General features: G+C 40.0%; 2 protein-coding genes across 10 annotated transcripts in view; one reads left to right on the top strand and one right to left on the bottom strand.

Annotated features, from left to right (window-relative positions):
• The window catches only part of LOC139532420 (hemicentin-2-like), a 231,613-nt gene that overhangs the window by 149,348 nt on the left and 60,220 nt on the right, over positions 1 to 22,045 (top strand). The window lies entirely within an intron of this gene.
• Positions 1 to 22,045, bottom strand: part of LOC139532429 (SLAM family member 7-like) — an 89,776-nt gene that overhangs the window by 38,722 nt on the left and 29,009 nt on the right. Inside the window, exons 2-11 of one of the 8 annotated variants that reach the window (XM_071330001.1) lie at positions 18,147 to 18,159; positions 13,492 to 13,776; positions 13,090 to 13,362; positions 12,862 to 12,939; positions 12,527 to 12,553; positions 10,174 to 10,224; positions 9,998 to 10,030; positions 9,803 to 9,883; positions 7,338 to 7,843; positions 6,921 to 6,971 (exon numbers count right to left, since the gene is read on the bottom strand). In XM_071330001.1, the coding sequence (XP_071186102.1) occupies positions 7,821 to 7,843; positions 9,803 to 9,883; positions 9,998 to 10,030; positions 10,174 to 10,224; positions 12,527 to 12,553; positions 12,862 to 12,939; positions 13,090 to 13,362; positions 13,492 to 13,776; positions 18,147 to 18,159 (864 nt within the window). In that variant the 3' untranslated portion in view covers positions 6,921 to 6,971; positions 7,338 to 7,820. Of the gene's footprint in view, positions 1 to 6,920; positions 6,972 to 7,337; positions 7,844 to 8,145; positions 9,884 to 9,993; positions 10,031 to 10,173; positions 10,225 to 12,526; positions 12,554 to 12,861; positions 12,940 to 13,089; positions 13,363 to 13,491; positions 13,777 to 18,146; positions 18,333 to 22,045 lie in introns of those variants that run through there. The other 7 variants (XM_071329998.1, XM_071329995.1, XM_071329997.1 and 4 more) reach the window with 7 other exon arrangements.

Here is a 22,045-nt window from a genome sequence, read left to right as displayed (position 1 = left end):
GGATAAGAGCGTCTGCTAAATGACTTAAATGTAAATGTAAATGATGCCAGAAGTAAGTGCTACGGGGCGATAGTCATTTAATTCAGTTAACTTCACTTTCTTGGGTACAGGAACAATGGTGGCCATCCTGAAGCATGTAGGGACAGCAGACTGGGATAGGGAGAGATTGAATATGTCTGTAAACACACCAGCCAGCTGGTCTGCGCATGCTCTGAGGACGCGGCTAAGGATGCCGTCTGGGCCCGCCGCCTTGCAAGGGTTAACACACTTATGTCTTACGTCGGTCACGGAGAAGGAGAGCCCACAGTCCTTGGTAGCAGGCTGCGTTGGTGGCACTGTGTTACCTTCAAAGAGAGCGAAGAAGGTGTTTAGCTTATCCGGTAGCAAGACGTTGGTGGCTGGTTTTCTTTTTGTAGTCCACGATTGTCTGTAGACTTCCTGATAAACTCAGTCACTGTATCAGTGTATAGGTCTATATTATTCTCTGAAGCTACCCGGAGCATATCCCAGTCTGCGTGTGGATTCCAATTGGTCAGACCAGCGTTGAATAGTCCTTAGCATGGGTACTTCCTGTTTGAGATCTGCCTATAGGAAGGGAGGAGCAAAATAGAGTCGTGGTCAGATTTGCCGAAAGGAGGGTGGGGGAGGGTCTTGATGGCCTCCCGGAAGCTGGAGTAACAGTGGTTGAGTGTCTTAGCAGCGCGAGTACTACAGACAATGTGTTGGTAGAATTTCATAATCCTTTTCCTCAAATTTGCTTTGTTAAAATCCACAGCTATAATAAATGCAGCCTCAGGATATGTGTTTTTCCAGTTTGCATAAAGTCCAGTGAAGTTCTTTGAGGGCCGTCGTGGTATTGGCTTGAGGGGGATATACACGGCCATGACTATAACCAAATAAAATTATCTTGGGAGAGAATGTGGTCGGCATTTGATGGTGAGGTATTGTAGGTCAGGTGAACAAAAGGTCTTGAGTTTCTGTGTGTTATCACAATTACACCATGAGTCGTTGATCATGAATCATACACCCCTTCCCTTCTTCTTCCCGGAGAGATATTTATTCCTGTCTGCGTGATGTACTGAAAACCCGTCTGGCTGGATCGACTTAGACAGTATATCCCAAGAGAGCCATGTTTCAGTGAAACAGAGTATGTTACAATCCCTGATGTCTCTCTGGAAAGATCCTCTCGCTCTGAGCTCGTCAACTTTATTATCCAAAGACTAAACATTAGCGAGTAATATACTCGGAAGGGGTGGGTGGTGAGTGCGCCTCCTAGGTCGGACTAGAACACCATTCCGAGTACCTCTCCTTCGCCGGCGTTGTTTTGGGTCGGCTTCTGGAATCAGTTCAATTGCCTTGGGGGGTACGAACAAAGGATCCGCTTCGGGAAAGTCGTATTCCTGGTATGATGCTGGTAGTGCTGGTGAGTTACCACCGCTCTGATATCCAGTAGTTCTTCCCGGCTGTATGTAATAACACAAAAACAATTCTGGACTAACAATTTAAGAAATAATACATAAAAAAACAAAATACTGCAAAGTTCCCTAAGAGCTGGAAGCGAAGCAGCCCTCTTTGTCGGCGCCATCTTTAGCCTATGACAAAGGCAAAATAACCTAGCTAGCGACTTCAAATCAATAAAATATCCATCAAAGGCTAAACATATGTTTGACAAAGTAATTACGATTAATTTTGATGAGTCTATACCGTACTGTGCAGTTGTGTGGCACCTCCCTGTGCCATATGGTAGGTGGTGCATCTAACCTCCTGCCTGTAGCAGTAGTTGTTTATTTCATCACAAAAATTGCCGGCTACAGTGTTTTACATAGAATATTACATTTTTCAAGATAAAATATTTATTACATACATTAATACATCACACACAATACAGTATACACAGCACATACATATTACAATTAATATAAAACGGGGATGTACAACTGCACAAAATTATATTTGCATGCAGGTTAAAAGCACTGTGTTGTGGTACAACATTATGTCAATATAATCATACAAACGCTAGATTTTTTCCAAAAGATTGACACAAATTGTCATGGGAAAATAATATATTACATTTTGATTGCCAAAGTTGATTGTTAACTATGTGGGAGTATGAAACGCACCCAGAGCAACAACAAAAAACGAAAACCTTCATTTCCCCTCTACTGTATGGCCAGATTGCTAGCAAGAATGACAAGAAACGACCATGTGGGGAATCATAAGTGGCTCGTTTTATCTTGTTCTTCATACCATGTCTTGTTTTAGAGGTGTTTTGTCTCATGTCATGTCTACGCTAATATGGCTAAAATTCACTAGCCAAGAACTGTAAAGATGTATGAGAGAAAACAAGTGCTCATTGTGAAAATGTACTTATGTTTTCTATGATCATTGGAGACTAAATAAGGCTTACATGTTGTCAGCAATCTAAGCCAATCCAATCTGTTTTCCTCATACTTGTGGATGTGTCGATTTGTTGCTAAACAACCAACCCCGCTATAGTGCTAAAACATTATCCCCGCATATTGGCTCTGCTTGAACTCCCCTGACAATGCATTGTTGTTCTTCTGACAATTTTTTACAATTATATTTCAACATTTGAGGTAGGCTACATGATCACACCGGTAATAGATCAGTTGGTGTATTACTTTGAGGCACAGCTGAGTGAGCATACATTTAAATAATTAGCTTTTTTTATTTTACTGGGCTGATTTCACTGGTCACCCCCAAAGCCAACACTTCCTTTGGCCGCCTTTCCTTCCAGTTCTCTGCTGCCAATGACTGGAACGAATTGCAAAAATCACTGAAGCTGGAGACTTATCTCCCTCTCTAACTTTAAGCATCAGCTGTCAGAGCAGCTTACCGATCACTGTACCTGTACACAGCCAATCTATAAATAGCACACCCAACTACCTCATCCCCATATTATTTTTCCTCTTGCTCTTTTGCACCCCAGTATCTCTACTTGCACATCATCTGCACATCTATCACTCCAGTGTTAATGCTAAATTGTAATTATTTCACCTCTGTGGCCTATTTATTGCCTTACCTCCCTACTCTTCTACATATGCACACAGTGTACATAGATTTTTCTATTGTGTTATTGACTGTACGTTTGTTTATGTGTAACTCTGTTGTTTTTGTCGCACTGCTTTGTCTTGGCCAGGTCGCAGTTGTAAATGAGAACTTGTTCTCAGCCTACCTGGTTAAATAAAGGTGAAATAAAAAATACATAAAAAAATGGAGCCTGATCAGTCTCAGCGGAGGGAGAGAGAAGCAGCCTGATCAGAGTCCGCCTTTCAAAGTCCCTCCACTCTCTCTTTCCTGTTTGGATGTTAAATGACGACAGTCATTGATGCGAATAACCACTCTTGTTCAGCACATTGCAATACATCCGGGGTATATTAAGCACACTGGTGTTGCAATAATGAACATTTACCAACAGACGGCATCAACATGACATTTTACACCCATAACATCAGTTGACACTGACCAAAATGGACACCATCTACCAGTTGATGGCGAAAATCGAGTCGCACCATAAAATTTCTGCACAAATTCATGTTGTTACTCCTATATGACCAGAGAAAGTGAAATATTCCTTGATATTAAAATGACCCATTTCATGCCTTAACTGTTGAATAGAAAGTGTTGACAGTGCTGAGTAATTCCCCCCCCCCCCAGGAAGACAGAGTTTGTACCTTCGTATATATGAAATGGTTCAAAATGGGAACACGTCAGGAACACATTTCACCTACAGCGCCAGAGTAATAAAATAAAAAAAGAACTCATTCCATAATTTTGAATTTTTATTTGTAATGCGCCAATTGACTTATAGATTTCATAATTTGAACTTGTATTTCATGATTTGAAACTGAATTGAATATTCATTTAGTATTAAAATTATATTTCAATTTAATTTCATATTTAAATATTCAGTTTCAGTATGGTAGATATTGAATTTATTGTTTCTGCATCAAGTTTAGAAACTATTATTTCAAGTTGATCAAAGTTTCATATATTAAACATCTCGGATGCATTCAAATTCAGTTATCTAAATTCAGATTAAAAAAACAGAGACAACATCCCGGTACTTTGCCAGCCAGGTAAGGTAGAGGATAACAGATAAAACATATAAAAGAATAAAACGCTCTCTGTGGTAAACAGAAGCTTCTGGTGGTTTATGAAGCCAATGTGGAATGTTGAAGGTCCATGTTCCAGAGAGTCTAAGCTTTCAGGTATGGGGTCATAGTAGCTTATAGCCAAAACCATTCAAACACTAGAGACAAATTCAGAAGAAGAAAATTAATTCAACATTCCACATTGGCTTCAGAAACTGCCAGAAGCTTCTGTTTAAAACGGAGTGATTCTCTGTGCTCCTCTACCTTTCCTGGCTGGCAAAATACCACCAAATCCTTCTATATGAATTTTGCATTCCATTTTAAAATTCAATTAAAATGGTGCAGGCAGTCAATGGCTCAGTGGTCCAAAACTGTTCACCTGTTTCTATGTCAAGCAAGGACAATGTTCCATTTGTTCTTTTTGTGTAATTTTATGGTGCGTGTGGGGCAAAGCAACATATAAAATATTTTATCTCCAACTTTCGCCAAAAAAGTGACATTGATAGAGATTGCTATGTGCTGCAAATTGTTTGGGGGGGGGGTGTTAATGCTAAACATGGCCTTTAAACACTTTTGTCATACTGAATGCAGGCAAATGCAATCCAGGCAAATGTAATCAAGCAACGTGCCGTGGCATTGACCAATCAATGGTGTGTTAGATAATACCCACATATGTTCGCTTGACACCCCTAGTTATCAAATTGGAGGAATAAATACAGAAAAAAATAAAAACAATGAGTGGGATTAATTATTTAAATTATCTATGTGTGCATTAATTCACCCAATTAAACATGCATTTATTCATGGTTTATCTATTTGTGGGCATTTCATTTAATTCTAATTACAGGTTTGGTCCTCCATATGGATAATCCACAAGAAACAAAATGTACCTTTTAATGGCGCAGAGTATTGCATTGATAATTTGTCAAACTCTGCTTAGCGCTGCTATTGCAGTAGCCTAGTCTATATTACATGGTTATATTTCTGCGAAAGCTCCCTTTTCGTAGCCTATGAGGTGAAATTCAGCTTGCTACTAGATAACTTCTTGATAATGAAACTGGACAAGAATTTGTTGGCTAAAATGTACATTATTACAATGCAGCCTAGATTACAGGCTACACACATTTCTTAATTGTTACAATGTAGCCCCTAGATTCTCCACCCTTCCCCCAAAGTCCCTGACTAGTCGTGTATAACTCTTTGGAGCCTCATGGTGGCAATGGCACGGCCTTGTATATTGCTTTCACCAATCAGGTTTGGGGAAGAAGAAAAAATATATATAATAGAAAAAAAAATTCTACCTTATCACTGAGGTCATAATAATAAAATCCAATATAGAACTCAAGTCCTTTATTGAAAAAATATAAAACACCTCAAAATACACAAAGGGTTGTCAGCATATGCAGGCTGGAATTCAATCATTGCAGATAAAATATATTTAACACTGCGCTTTCAAGTGCATTTGTTTTTCACAGCAGCATGTAACACAAGGCAGGAGTTGACACTTGATTTAGGATTCGTCAGTCCTGTGGTGTGATCCGTTAAGTGAACCTGGCTGAGAAGTAGCCTGGTGGTTAGAGCGTTGGGCCAGTAACTGAAAGGTTGCTAGATCAAATCCCAGAGTTTAAGGGGAAAATCTGTTCTGCACCTGAACAAGGCAGTTAACCCATTGTTCCTAGGCCATCATTGTAAATAAGAATTCATTCTGAACTGACCTGCCTAGTTAAAAAGGTTGTTTTAAAAAATAAATAAAAAAGTCATCCAGTACATGCAATGAGACTGATCTCTAAGTCTAGTGTCAACTAGTCCCTTTCCCCAGAGCACTATTCACAGATCTGAAGGGTTCAGATAGGGATATGCATGTTGGTGATGTCTGAACCCAGCCCTATATGTATTGCTTTCACCAATCAAGTATGGAAAAAATACATTCTTAAGACAAAGTGCTGAAACAGAATTGGTGTTCAGATGTGTACATGGACATCAAACATTCAGTCCTCAACACGTCACTACAAGTACAGGTTTTTGCATGTGCCAACACTCCATTTTAGAACAGTCTTGGTCCAGTCCCACAATAAATTAATGTGAGCTGGTCTTAATTCATAACATCTTCTGTGACAGAATTACATGAGACATACCAGTAACAGAACTAAAACCTGGGATATACCAGGTTAGTGGTCTTGCCCAACAAATGTTCTCAACAATCTGGTGGCAACTAGTGTTACCCCTTACTATGGTCCATCAGACTGATGTAGATATATTTGAGAAAAAAAATGTCCTAAAATTCAGGTGACAAAATTCTATTGTGAAAACAGATATATACACACACCTGAGGGTAATTTGATGAAGACAAACACTGTTTGTCAAAATTAAATATTAATGCATAAACATGTATTATTATTATTATTATTTTTTAAATACACATTCACCATTGTTGTTAGTAATTAAACATCTCAGTACTGCAGAGCTCTCTCTTAGTAATAAAACATCTCAGTACTGCAGAGCTCTCTCTTAGTAATACAACATCTCAGTACTGCAGAGCTCTCTCTTAGTAATAAAACATCTCAGTACTGCAGAGCTCTCTCTTAGTAATACAACATCTCAGTACTGCAGAGCTCTCTCTTAGTAATACAACATCTCAGTACTGCAGAGCTCTCTCTTAGTAATACAACATCTCAGTACCGCAGAGCTCTCTCTTAGTAATACAACATCTCAGTACCGCAGAGCTCTCTCTTAGTAATAAAACATCTCAGTACCGCAGAGCTCTCTCTTAGTAATACAACATCTCAGTACTGCAGAGCTCTCTCTTAGTAATACAACATCTCAGTACTGCAGAGCTCTCTCTTAGTAATAAAACATCTCAGTACTGCAGAGCTCTCTCTTAGTAATACAACATCTCAGTACTGCAGAGCTCTCTCTTAGTAATACAACATCTCAGTACTGCAGAGCTCTCTCTTAGTAATACAACATCTCAGTACTGCAGAGCTCTCTCTTAGTAATACAACATCTCAGTACTGCAGAGCTCTCTCTTAGTAATACAACATCTCAGTACTGCAGAGCTCTCTCTTAGTAATACAACATCTCAGTACTGCAGAGCTCTCTCTTAGTAATACAACATCTCAGTACTGCAGAGCTCTCTCTTAGTAATACAACATCTCAGTACTGCAGAGCTCTCTCTTAGTAATACAACATCTCAGTACTGCAGAGCTCTCTCAGTAATAAAACATCTGTGCTGAAGAGCTCTCTCTTTACAAGGTAGAGGAGCTCTACCTCTCAGGCCTGGGTAATAAAACAATAACCTGTACAAATTCCTTGACATAGGTCAAGTGAAATTATATAAGACATGCAGTACAGAGCCAATACAACAAAATGTGTCACTGACCCAATACTTTTGGAGCTCACTGTACTTCATCTGATTGCATGCAAGTTACTATGTGCAATGTTTGCCTGTTTCCCTTCATTTACCATTTATACACTGAACAAAAATATAAATGCAACATGCAAAGTGTTGGTCCCATGTTTCATGAGCTGAAATAAAAGATCCCAGAAATGTTTCATACTCACAAAAACCTTATTCCGGACAAATGTTGTGTACATCCCTGTTAGTAAACATTTCTCCTTGGCCAAGATAATTCTTCCACATTACAGGTGTGGCATTTCAAGAAGCATGATCATTACACACACGTGCCCCATTTTTCTTGTTCTCAGTTACCAACCAGGAAGACCACCAGCTGGAAGGAAGCAACAGAGGAAAGCGCTCATGAGATAAAACATTACTAATGACTAGGGCCAGGAGTTTTTCCTGGTCAGGTCACATGGTCTGGAAAAACTCTTGGTCTTATGTTATAAATGCAACAACAGGTGTTCTTCCTTTCCTTTAAGAATACCAGCACCAATCAGACTTCATTGTTTCTTTCATTGGATCCAAATTAAAACGAAAAATACCACATGTTGATCATCACTAACAATGTGAGCACTTCCTAATGCTTTCTTAATAAATGTAGTGGTTGGTGTCTCTCAGACTCATAATTACCATCCTAAAATACTGGATTCTTTACTGGTGGTCTTTACTTCAACGGAGTGGCATCTGGCAAGAAAACACTCAACAGAAGAGTTGGACTTAATCATACATGCAGGCAAGCACACACACATCCCTGCTCTCCCTTCACACCCTCAAACTACAACAAACAGTACAGGGATTTCATAGTTGGTCTATTGACCACAAACTTGCTCTAACAATCCTCAAGGTAAACAACAACATAGTACATGGTGGAATGCCACTGTCTTACCTCAGGCTTCAGCTCATCTTTAGGACTGTTTGATCCACTGGCTTCAGCTGCTAATTAGATAATTTCTAGTAACCCTCTAAATCACGTGTCAAACTCATTCCATGGCGGGCTGAGTGTCTGCAGGTTATCGCCCCTCCCTTGTACTTGATTGCTGAATTAAGGTCACTAATTAGTAAATAACTCCTTTCACCTAGTTGTCTAAGTCTTAATTGAAAGAAAAAAAGACACTAAGCCCTTCATGGAATGAGTTTGACACCCCAGTTCTAGATGAACCCTCTATACTTATAAACAGTATAATGTATTTCAAATCAAATTTTATGTCACATCTGCAGAATACAACAGACCTTACCGTGAAATGCTTACTTACAAGCCCTTATCCAACAATGCAGTTCAAAAAATAGTTAAGAAAATATTTACTAAATAAATAAAAGAAAAAAGAAGAAAATTACATAACAATAACACGGCTATATACAGGGGGTACCGGGCTATATACAGGGGGTACCGGTACCGAGTCGATGTGCGGGGGTACAGGCTAGTCGAGGTAATTTGTAAAGTGACTATGCATAGATAATAAACAGCGAGTAGCAGCAGTGTAAAAACAAAGGCGGGGGCAATGTAAATAATCTGGGTGACCATTTGATTAATTGTTCAGCAGTCTTATGGTTTGGTGGTAGAAGCTGTTAGGGAGCCTTTTGGTCCTAGACTTGGCGCACCGGTACTGCTTGCCGTGTGGTAACAGACAGAACAGTCTATGACTTGGGCGACTGGAGTCTGACAATTTTTGGGGCCTTCCTCTGAGACGGCCTAGTATATAGGTCCTGGATGGCAGGAAGCTTGGCCTCAGTACTAGGCCGTACGCACTACCCTCTGTAGCGCCTTACGATCGGATGCCAAGCAGTTGCCATACCAGGCGGTGATGCAACCGGTCTTGCTCTCATTGAGGGAGAGGTTGTTTTCCTGGCACCACATGGCCAGGTCTCTGACCTCCTCCCTATAGGAGGAGGCTGTCTCATCATTGTCTGTGATCAGGCCTACCACTGTTGTGTCGTTTGCAAACCTAATGATGGTGTTGGAGTCGTGCATGGCCACGCAGTCATGGGTGAACAGGGAGTACAGGAGGGGACTAAGTACGCATCCCTGAGGGGCCCCAGTGTTGAGGATCAGCATGGCAGATGTGTTGTTGCCTACTCTTACCACCTGGGGGCGGCCCGTCAGGAAGTCCAGTTGCAGAGGGAGGTGTTTAGTCCCAGCGTCCTTAACTTAGTGATAAGCTTTGTGGGCACTATTGTGTTGAACGCTGAGCTCCATTGACGTTTACCATTTAAGAATCAGTCAGTTGGAAATATGGTTGGAGTTCACTGTAACTGCCAGGTAAACTATCCGCTTAAGTTTCATACACACCGCCATTCTCCTGCCCCTTTCCAGGTTTGTCTGCGTCCTCTTCCCCGGTTTTGTGGTTGACCGTTAGCGGAACCGTAACCTCTGCAGAATCACACAGAAGGAAGACATCAACTACAGCCTCTCTCCTACTGCATCAAATGCTACTTAAGAATTTACCTCTGCTTTATACAGTCTTAAATTAACTGGATAACTTGCCTTGTTCTGGCTGGACTACATCACTGCCTTTAGCTGAGGAGAAGAGAAGAAAGAAAAGTTGAGCTTAGCATTCTGATACACAGACCATATTAGCATTGGTTGTGTTCACTTCTGGATGACAATGAAAAGGATGCTAAGTGGCAGAATTCCAGGTGAATGCCACTGTGTCTTCTTACTCTCAGGCGTTGAATCATATTTAGGACTGTTGGATCCACTGGCTTCAGCTGCTGAGAACAGAAGGACAAACTTTCTCTAATCAGATCATTTTGAAAGAAAAACTCCTATACTTATACACTCCTATACTTGAATGCATTCAGTTGTACAACTGACTAGTTATCCCCCTTTCCCAATACACAGTGTGTTGTATTTAACTTTTAAGAATCTGTCAATTACAGCAGTGTTTCCCCTAGGATTGGTCATTCAACATTGGTTTACAGCAAACAGAGTAGAAGAGGTTCCTTGAATTTACGATGTACGGTTGAAGTCGGAAGTTTACATACACTTATGTTAGAGTCATTAAAACTCGTTTTTCAACCACTCCACAAATTTATTGTTAACAAACTATAGTTTAGACAAGTCGGTTAGGACATCTACTTTGTTTATGACAAGTCATTTTTCCAACAATTGTTTACAGACAGATTATTTCACTGTATCACAATTCCAGTGGGTCAGAAGCTTACATACACTGAGTTGACTGTGCCTTTAGAGCTTGGAAAATTCCAGAAAATGATGTCATGGCCTTAGAAGCTTCTGATATTCTGAGATAATTTGAGTCAATTGGAGGTGTACATGTGGATGTATTTCAAGGCCTACCTTCAAACTCAGTGCCTCTTTGCTTGACATCATGAGAAAATCAAAAGAAATCAGCCAAGACCTCAGAAAAAATTATAGACCTCCACAACTGGTTCCTCCTTGGGAGCAATTTCCAAATGCCTGAAGGTACCACGTTCATCTGTACAAACAATAGTACGCAAGTATAAACACCATAGAACCACGCAGCCATCATACCGCTCAGGAAGGAGACGCGTTCTCTCTCCTAGAGATGAACGTACTTTGGTGCAAAAAGTGCAAAGCAATCCCAGAACAACAGCAAAGGACCTTGTGAAGATGCTGGAGGAAACAGGTACAAAAGTATCTATATCCACAGTAAAACAAGTCCTATATCGACATAACCTGAAAGGGCGCTCACCAAGGAAGAAGTCACTGCGCCGAAACCGCCATAAAAAAGCCAGACTACGGTTTGCAACTGCACACTAAGATCGTACCTTTTGGAGAAACGTCCTCTGGTCTGATGAAACAAAAATAGAACTGTTTGGACATAATGGCCAACGTTATGTCTGGAGGAAAAAGGGGGAGGCTTGGAAGCCGAAGAACGGGGGTGGCAGCATGTTGTGGGGGTGCTTTGCTGCATGAGGGACTGGTGCACTTCACAAAATAGATGGCATCATGAGGGAGGAAAATTATGTGGATATATTGAAGCAACATCAAGACATCAATCAGGAAGTTAAAGCTTGATCGCAAATGGGTCTTCCAAATGGACAATGACCCCAAGCATACTTCCAAAGTTGTGGTAAAATGGCTTAAGGACAACAAAGTCAAGGTATTGGAGTGGCCATCACAAAGCCCTGACCCCAATCCTATAGAAACTTTGTGGGCAGAACTGAACAAGTGTGTGCGTGCAAGGAGGCCTACAAACCTGACTCAGTTACACCAGCTCTGTCAAGAGGAATGGGCCAACATTCACCCAACTTATTGTGGGAAGCTTGTGAAAGGCTACCCGAAACATTTGACCCAAGTTAAACAATTTAAAGGCAATGCTACCAAATACTAATTGAGTGTATGTAAACTTCTGACCCACTGGGAATGTGATGAAAGAAATAAAAGCTGAAATAAATAATTCTCTACTATTATTCTGACATTCCACATTCTTAATATAATGTGGTGATCGTAACTGACCTAAGACAGGGAATTTTTACTAGGATTAAGTGTCAGGAATTGTGAAAAACTGAGTGTAAATGTATTTGGCTAAGGTGTATGTAAACTTCCGACTTCAACTGTATTTTCCCTTTAAGTTTGCATAAGGTTATGAGATTACTACTGTGCACTCACACACCCTTTTTCTATTTATTTATTCTCTTAATTTGGGGGGGTATCTGTACTTTATTATTTATATATATTTGACAACTTTTACTTCACTACATTCCTAAAGAAAATAATCTACTTTTTACTCCATACATTTTCCATGACACCTACAAGTACTTATTACATTTAGAATGCTCAGGCATGACAGCAATATGGTCCAATCCACGCACCTATCAATATAATGCATTGTCATCCCTACTGCCTCTGATCTGGTGGATTCACTAAACACAAATACTGCAGTTGTAAAATATGCTTGAGTGTTGGAGTGTGCATACATTAATACATTATTAAGACCCTTTCAATGAAATGAAATGCACATTGTCTAACATTTTGGTGAAGCAGTGAGTATGAAGAGTTGGACCAGAAAGAGCCAGAGAATCACCCTACCTTTAATTTTCTTCCACACCAACCAAACTGAGGAGTAAATATACAAATATTTTACAACTTCTTAAAGTACAAGTCTGCATTAACCATACTATCAGCTGTTGAGTAGGACTTCATCCACATTTACATGCTTAAGCTGCAATAAGAAGACATTTTCTGAGAGCACCAATAAACAACATGCATACAGTACCTGCACATCTGAACTACTGTAAATACAGGTAGAACAGGTATCCCCTTCAGGGGGTATAGCTCACTGTTGTTGCTGCTGTTATGTCAATCTGTGCTTCACAACTATGTACATGTACAGTGCTCTGTTACTAGAGATGTGCTGTTCTTACCTGTTATGACGATGGCAACAAGCGCTACAATAGTAACGACAACACCAACAACAACCCCAACATCAATTTCAGAAGGCTCTGAAATGAAAAAAAACATTTTGTATTGATACTTTGACAGGAGTTTCAGGTATTCAACATAGGACATTTTGAATGCTGCACTACAACACTAGCAGTGTTACTGACATATAAATACATAAGACTGTAACACACTTATGAGTGTCCACTCACCTGAGCCAAACACCTGTCCAACTGGCTCACTGACTTCCCCTTCCCCACGAACATCATTCTTCAGCTTGCAGATGTACTTGTAACTGTTGGTTGATTTGCCAGTGTCGCTCTGAGAGACAATCAGCTGTTTTCCTATGACCTCCCACGCCCCCTCCCCCACTTTCCAGCTGTAGGTGACTGGTTCAGCATCAGTGGTGTCGCCCTCACAGGTCAGAGTGCAGGAGGTTTTGTTGGCGTTACAGGAAAAAGTGATTGTGGGTTTGGGGACTGCCTCTGTAAATAGAGGAAAGAAACAGGAATCATTTGGGAAAATGTTTGTGAGGCACTACAATACATAACCTGCTGTTTCTACATGACCACACATACATAGACACAGACACACACACACACAGAAACACTTACTGATAACAGATAGTTTATATGTCTTGTCAAGCAGTTTGCTGTTGAACTCCACAGAATAAACTCCACTGTCTGTTTTCATCAATCCACTGATTCTCAGCTCTCCAGTAGTCTGGTCCAGGGTTGTACGCTCTTTGAAGGCACCATAGATGTCCAGACCACCAAAACCATTGTCCCACTCTGCCACCTTGTTCTTCCCATGCTTCCATAGGATGCTTGTGATGGAGTGTGGCACTGTGGACTTGTCTGGTTTCAACACGAGCTCACCTCCCACTTTATAAAGATCCTCTGGAAAAGCAGACATTTCATACATGTATCAGAGTATCAATGTATCCAGGATAATACAGTATGGTTAGGGTATAAATATGTAGTCCTAACCCTATTGGCATTGAACTGACATTATTTTCAACCTTTACTGTTTATGTCTAGAATTCTGCTTGCTGGGTGTATCTGGTCTATGTAATCTGACCATTTTACCAGTATTGTCCCCCTCACTAACACCACTGGAGTAGAAATTTATCTAGACTACACCACAGATTAAAATCTTTGGGTAAACCCTGCCTCGGAGGCTGTCCACTATTATACAAAGGGTGGGTCCAATCCTGAATGCTGATTGGTTAAAAGCACATTCCAGACGGTGTCTATTGCACAAGTTACCATCGGCTAAATCTATGATATTAAAATGCTTATTTACTCTGTTCCATCTGACTGCGCAATCCACTGTCTCCTCATCCCAGGCAGGGAAGATATACACTTGATCCCCACTATAAAAAGCATCTAGACATTATCTCAGATTTGTATAAACCTTACTGTCCATCTCTCTGACATTTGCAACATTGTTTCAATATTCAAATGTGATCTCCAACTGTACCATAGTAATGAACGTGTAGGGGTCAGGACGAGAGAGAGGCAGGCAGTGTTTCTCAGACAGTCAAAATCATGAATCAGCTGGCATCATTTTTATGAATATATACAAAGAAATGTATATTTAAAAAAAGGTATAACGAAACAAAGTGAGGCTAGTTTGCAGTCTTTCCAGCTTCAGTTTGAAGTTATTGTGTGAGCTGTGTTGTTGGCTAGCTCTTTTGAACAACAGTGTCCTAACAAGAGAGTACATTTTCTATGCCAGGCAAAATCGTGCCTCATTACATCATTGTTATGGATATATACAAATAAATGTCACTAGAAAACAGCTTAAACAAATGCAGCTACTGTTTTTTTCTGTCTGCACTGTTTGACGTGACTAAGTTAGCCGTAGTTGGCTAGCTAGCAAGCAAAGAATAAGAACGTTGCCAGCCAGTGTGGCAATGGAACATTTAGAACGAATGTATGTCCAGAGCTACAGAACAAAAAGATTGAGCGACTGGGTCGCGTCTCTGGCAACCGAACAAATAGAACGAATGACCAGCCGGCTTGGGTAGACACCCTCGATTTGTTTCTGGACTATATCTTGTGGAAGGGTGAAATAGTATTAAGAAATCAATCAAAATAAAGTCAATGAAAATATGTCAATCATTATTTGAATATCTTGGTAACCTGTTGTATTAAAGTGATAATGCCCTCGAAGCAGGTGTTGAGGATTTATTGGCACAGTTTGCTGGCCCTCGACACGCGTGCCAATATATCTTCCAAACACCGGCTTCTCTGGCATTATCACTTAATTATATTAGAGATCCTATTAAACTACTAGAGGAGCTATGTCATAATTAGAGGTCGACCGATTAAATCGGAATGGCCGATTAATTAGGGCCGATGTCAAGTTTTCATAACAATCGGTAATCGTCATTTTTGGACACCGATTGTGGTCTTTTTTTTTTTAACCTTTATTTAACTAGGCAAGTCAGTTAAGAACACATTCTTATTTTCAATAAACGGCCTAGGAACGGTGGGTTAACTGCCTTGTTCAGGGGCAGAACGACAGATTTTTACCTTGTCAGCTCAGGGATTCAATCTTGCAACCTTACCGTTGCTTGTCCAACGCTCTAACCACCTGCCTTACATTGCACTCCACGAGGAGCCTGCGTGGCAGGCTGACTACCTGTTACGCGAGTGCAGCAAGAAGCCAAGGTAAGTTGCTCGCTGGCATTAAACTTATCTTATAAAAAACAATCAATCTTAACATAATCACCAGTTAACTACACATGGTTGATGATATTACTAGTTTATCTAGCGTGTCCTGCGTTGCATATAATCGATGCGGTGCCTGTTAATTTCTCATCGAATCACAGCCCACTTTGCCAAACGGGTGATGATTTAACAAGCGCATTCGTGAAAAAAGCACTGTCGTTGCACCAATGTGTACCTAACCATAAACATCAACGCCTTTCTTTAAAATCAATACACAAGTATATTATTTTAAACCTGCATATTTAGTTAATATTGCCTGCTAACATGAATTTCTTTTAACTAGGGAAATTGTGTCACTTCTCTTGCGTTCCGTGCAAGCAGTCAGGGTATATGCAGCAGTTCGGGCCGCCTGGCTCGTTGCGAAATGTGTGAAGACCATTTATTCCTAAAAAAAAACGTAATTAAGTTGCCAGAATTGTACATAATTATGACATAACATTGAAGGTTGTACAATGTAACAGCAATATTTAGACTTAGGGATGCCACCCGTTAGATAAAATACGGAACGGTTCCGTATTTCACTGAAAGAATAAACGTTTTGTTTTCGAAATTATAGTTTCTGGATTTGACCATATTAATGACCTAAGGCTCGTATTTCTGTGTGTTATGTTATAATTAAGTCTATGATTTGATACTTGATAGAGCAGTCTGACTGAGTCAAAGGTATATGAAATGCAAATGGTATAGAGAGAAATAGTCCTATAATAACTACAACCTAAAACTTCTTACCTGGGAATATTGAAGACATGTTAAAAGGAACCACCAGCTTTCAGATGTTCTCATGTTCTGAGCAAGGAACTTAAATGTTAGCTTTTTTTTACATGGCACATATTGCACTTTTACTTTCTTCTCCAACACTTTGTTTTTGTATTATTTAAACCAAATTCAACATGTATCATTATTTGAGGCTAAATTGAATTTATTGATGTATTATATTAAGTTAAAGTGTTCATTCAGTATTGTTGTAATTGTCATTATTACAAATAAATAAAGAAAACATTTATAAAAATAAAAATAACTTTTTTTGGTCCTCCAATAATCGGTATCGGTGTTGAAAAATCATAATCGGTCGACCTCTAGTCATAATCCCTCAAAGTTACAGAATCATTACACAGGTGCACCTCGTGCTGTGGACAATAAAAGGCCACTAAAATGTCCAGTTGTCACAACACAATGCCACAGATCTCTCAAGTTGTAAGGGAGCATTCAATTGGGATGCTGACTGCAGGAATGTCCAATAAGAGCTGTTGCCAGAGAATTGAATGCTTCATTTGTGAGGCATCTGTTTCTCAAACTAGACACTAATGTACTTGTCCTCTTGCTCAGTTGTGCACCGGGGCCTCCCACTCCTCTTTCTACTCTGGTTAGAGCCAGTTTGCGCTGTTCTGTGAAGGGAGTAGGACACAGCGTTGTACAAGATCTTCAGTTTCTTGGCAATTTCTCACATGAAATAGTCTATTCTTGTTCTGAGAAATGAAGGCTGACGAGTTTCAGATGATAATGGGCCTCTGTAAGCCTATGTAGATAATCCATTAAAACATCTGCCGTTTCCAGCTACAATAGTCATTTACAACATTAACAATGTCTACACTATGTTATTTTAATGGACAAAAAAAATTGCTTTAATTTCAAAAACAAGGATATTTCTAAGTGACCCCAAACTTCTGAATATATTATATGATACAATATCAGTACTTGTTGCATTTACAACTTGTCTAAGTCCTATCATCAACTGATTCCAGCTGGTGTATGGCTGTGGATTGACTGCATTATTTTAATGGTAATTGGCAGTTAATTAGAAAAATGTATGGAGTCATTCCTCTAAAACTGTCTGGCTAGCTAAGCTAACACACATACATTTTTCACATTTATTGTTTTACACAATATCACAGAAAAGGCAAAACCATGGTTGACCAACACCCTGACCAACATGGACCATCATAAGAACGTTCAGGACCATTCTAGTAGTCTAATCTCATGATTATATTACTGTGACAATAATAACACAGAAAACTCAGCCTTCACTGCAGGGCATCCAAACTCTGTGAGAATAGGTATATGCTTTAAAGACTGCTATTTGAGGACCACTTGTATTAAATGCTTTTAAGGCAACAAGTTATTGAGAAATGATTTACAGTATACACACATCCATGCATACCCAGTGAATTCTGTAGGCTTGCGCCTTGGCCAAATTGGTCTGTGCGTAGCTAAACGGAATAAGAAAAGTGCTGTACTCATTACAAACCTACATGGATTTTTTACAACCATTCTGACTGTCCATGTTGAAAATCTCTATACAAGATTTTGAGTTCAGATAGCCATGTGTTTTTTTCATTGAATTGATTCCCGACCCCGGCGGCTGCGCTTGTTCTTTAAGTTGCAACGCATATTGTGTTCATAAGGCACATTGATACATATCCTATATCTATTGTACATGACAATCAAACATGTGATAATGTTGTAGGCTAGGCTATACAATAAGCACACTAGCTATAGCACACATATTACGTAGGCCGGTCGGTTCAACTTACCTCCGGAAACCACCTTTTGCGCCAGACGAAAGCAGAAGCACAATCCAATGAACGTTAGTTTGAGCATATTTGGTAGTTAATTTGTTTACATATTAAATAAAAGTTAGTTAAAATTAGATGTGCTAAAAAAACTGTTCCGGGCATAGCCTTCTTCTTCGCTGAGGTTTAATGGCGGTTGGTATCCCAAAAAAAAAAAACATGTTGCATTACCGCCACCTACTAGACTGGGGTATAACTTCCTTATACTTTGCTAAAATAAATAACAAAATTCCCCCTAATCTAACACTACACTCACACTAAAATACCACACTCAACTATTTAAATATATTTAGTCCTACTTCAGGCCAACAGCCTGAAAGGATAGGACACTACCACTTAACACACCCTGTAACTCTTCTGATGCAAAGTCTCGCAGACCCAAATGCCTCTCTGCAGTTGTCACCACAACCTCTATTTTCTGCGACTTACGTTCCATCCCTGCAGTACCACTGATAATCATTACTATAAATGCCCAAAATCCAATCCTACACACCTAATCAGTCAAGGGTTTTTCTTTATTTTTACTATTTTCTACATTGTAGAATAATAGTGATGACATCAAAACTATGAAATAACACATATGGAATCATGTAGTAACCAAAAAGGTGTTAAATAAATCAAAATATATTTTATATTTGAGATTCATCAAAGTAGCCACCCTTTGCCTTGATGACAGCTTTGCACACTTGGCATTCTCTCAACCAGCTTCATGAGGTAGTCACCTGGAATGCATTTCTACTAACAGGTGTGCCTTGTTAAAGTTAATTTGTGGAATTTCTGTCCTTCTTAATGCATTTGAGCCAATCAGTTGTGTTGTGACAAGGTAGGGATGGTACACAGAAGATAGCCCTATTTGGTAAAAGACCAAGTCCATATTACGGCAAGAACAATACAAGACAAACTGGCACAGAGAGACAGGAAACACAGGGATAAATACACTGGGGGAAATAAGCGACACCTGGAGGGGGTGGAGACAATCACAAGGAAGGACAGGTGAAACAGATCAGGGCGTGACAAAAGTATCTTCTCTTGCCAAAACTCTTCATCCCCAAAATTGGAGAATTAAACAATATTTCTATTTTTGAGAATGTGGGAATTGTCCGTGGGTATTTAAAGAACAATCCTGTCGAAATTGTTTTATTTTGTGACATCAGGAAAGACAGTAGGACAATCTAACGGTATCTCTGGAAGTGTACATCCCTCAGTTATTCGTTTTCTACCTGAATGTTGTATAAAATTAATGATTAAATATGAAACTATTTGTGAGATGATGTAATGTGATGGTACCCTTCGAAATGAGGGAATTGTTTTTCATGTGAAGTATTAACCAAGTCAGTTGCCACGCCCACGTGAGCCCAGACATTATGTCGGCGTCATGGACCGTCCTTTTCCAGAAGTGTATAAAACCCACTTCCTACAAATTTTCCATTGAGTCAGAGAACGCCGGAACGAAGTCCCAACGTTGAAATGGCTACCACTATATCGGCCAAGGAGATCAGACAGTGTGTAGTGTTGGCTACACAGCGGGAAATTGTTCAACTCTAAAACATTGCTACAGAAGGAGCACATCCTAGACAACGCTTTTACCAGTCTGCAGCTGGAAATATGCGTAGCCGAAGACAAGAATACAGACAACCGCGGAAGCGTCTATTCTATGCGACACCCATTGGTATGCCTGATGTATCCTTTTTAACACAACCCGAGACTTTCTGTCGACTTACTCTCCAGCAGACGGACCGGTGATTTCAACAGAGAGACAACAACGGCATAAAAGCGTAAATATGTACATTGCAATTCCTTTCGAATGAGCGGCCGTTCATGTGCAAAGTATTAGCATTTCAATGAATTTAACTATCAACTGTGTGTAGTGGGTTAATTTAGTCTTTCCCGCTTTTTATCTGTCCCCACCCTTTCCATTGTCTATCAAGCCGTCATATCGGTATAGTCCACTAGTGACTTTTTCATTGCATTGTGTTAGTAACCAATAACTATATGTTAGTTTGTTATGTATTTCTGTGATTATTTAGTTAGTTAGTAAATAAATAATTAAGCCAATTTGTATATCGCTGATTCATTATGGAGACTAGGGTTCGTGCAGATAACGAAGAATTTTACGACGTTCAGAATGAGAATGACCGGGGTAATAATAATTAAAAGAAGACTGTAATCGTAAGATATGAAAATATCTGAAGAGTTATATTCTAGAAATCATAACTCTGTAAACAACATTTTCCCATGGTGCACTGACTTCCTAGTTAATTAATGTTTACATGATTAGTTTAATCACATAATAATTTAACCTAGAGTACTGATTTGATATAAATAAGTCTTCACATTTAATGATAGTCATAGACACAACAACACATACCACTACTTTCCCCAATGCTACACATTCCTTTGTCTCATGCCCTTTTGCACACTTCTCACACCTAGGAAACTCCCTCCTACACACTGCTACCACATGCACATAAGCTTGACACCTGTAGCAACGTAATGTATTCGGCACAAAAGCTTGTACAGGATAACTTATATCATAACATTACTTTGTTTGGCAAAGACTCAACATCAAAACTCAAAAGAACAGACAATTACTCTTCTGTTTCTCCCTTCACGCCACCCTGTCTGCATCGCATCAAACGACGAGCATCACAAACACCGGGAATCTTTCCCCTTCAGTTGGTCAGCTTTCACATTTACCTCTACCCCAGTAATCACTCCTTTCAATGGCGCCCTTTTCTTGAGAGAAAAACAATTCACATCTCTTGCACCCATTCGTTTAACAGGGAGTGCCTGCTCCCTCTGACCAGCAGAAACACATACAATTGTCACAAGACTACTTCTGGTTACCATCGCCGATTCCACAGCACCCAACTCTGTTCTCAAGGTACGCCATTTAACCGGCTGTCACAATCTCCATACAATCAGCACAACCCTTCAGGATGTAGCGCTCAACAGTCCATCCCACTTGTAAAGCAGCTGCTTTGTCTTGATGTTCTTCTTTATCAATAACTACCGCGACACTTTTCCATTTCAAACAAACGCGCTATCTTTCTCCCGGATTCCTTGATTTGCTTGCTCAGACCTAGCACCCACGTAAGTTTTATTGGCGAATCCCAACCCAGGCTTCATAGCCTTCTTCTTCTTCTGTAGGTTTTATGGCAGACTACAATCCCAAAATGTATATTACCGCCACCAACTGGACAGGGTTGAAAAAAACATACGTGATAGTTTTCCCTAATACGTGACAGGGAAAACAAACTTAATCCACCCCAAATAAAACAGTAAAAAAACACATTGACAACACCAAAACTCCTATTTCTTCCTTCCTTCAAATCTCCATATCTCCCTTCTCAGGCTCTATGACCTCGGAGGGAGGTACGGCTTGTGACAGTACTCCATGCAACTCCTCCGCCGAGAAGTCTTTCAGTCCCAGGAACCGTTCCGCCACATCCACAATGATGTCTATTTTCCTGGACTTCCTCTCTACCTTGGCAGTGCCATTAATCACCATAGCTATAAAGGCCACAGAGTCCACCTTCTCAACCTTTAACATATCTGGGTCCTGCTGTTGAACAGAAACCCCTGCAGCCCTCAGTGAAGGCCTATCCACAACCATGGACTCTTCAGGAGCACCATTAGAACCCTCAACCCTTTTAACAGCTGCTGCATATGAAACACTCTGGACAGCCCGGACTTTGACCACCTCATTCTCTTTCATCCTTGTTGGGCATTCCAAAGACGTGGCTTAACGGTTCCCACCACAATTGCAACATGTCAAATTTTCATCACTTTAAAAACACATGATATTATCTTTTCCACAACTTGAACATCTCGGCTTCTCCCTTCTGTAAACACTTGGT

The sequence above is a fragment of the Salvelinus alpinus genome, chromosome 10 (genome assembly GCF_045679555.1).
Source record: "Salvelinus alpinus chromosome 10, SLU_Salpinus.1, whole genome shotgun sequence".
Taxonomy (NCBI): Eukaryota; Metazoa; Chordata; class Actinopteri; order Salmoniformes; family Salmonidae; genus Salvelinus; species Salvelinus alpinus.
Note: the sequence above shows the minus strand (reverse complement) of the source record. Positions and strands in the feature narration are given on the sequence as shown.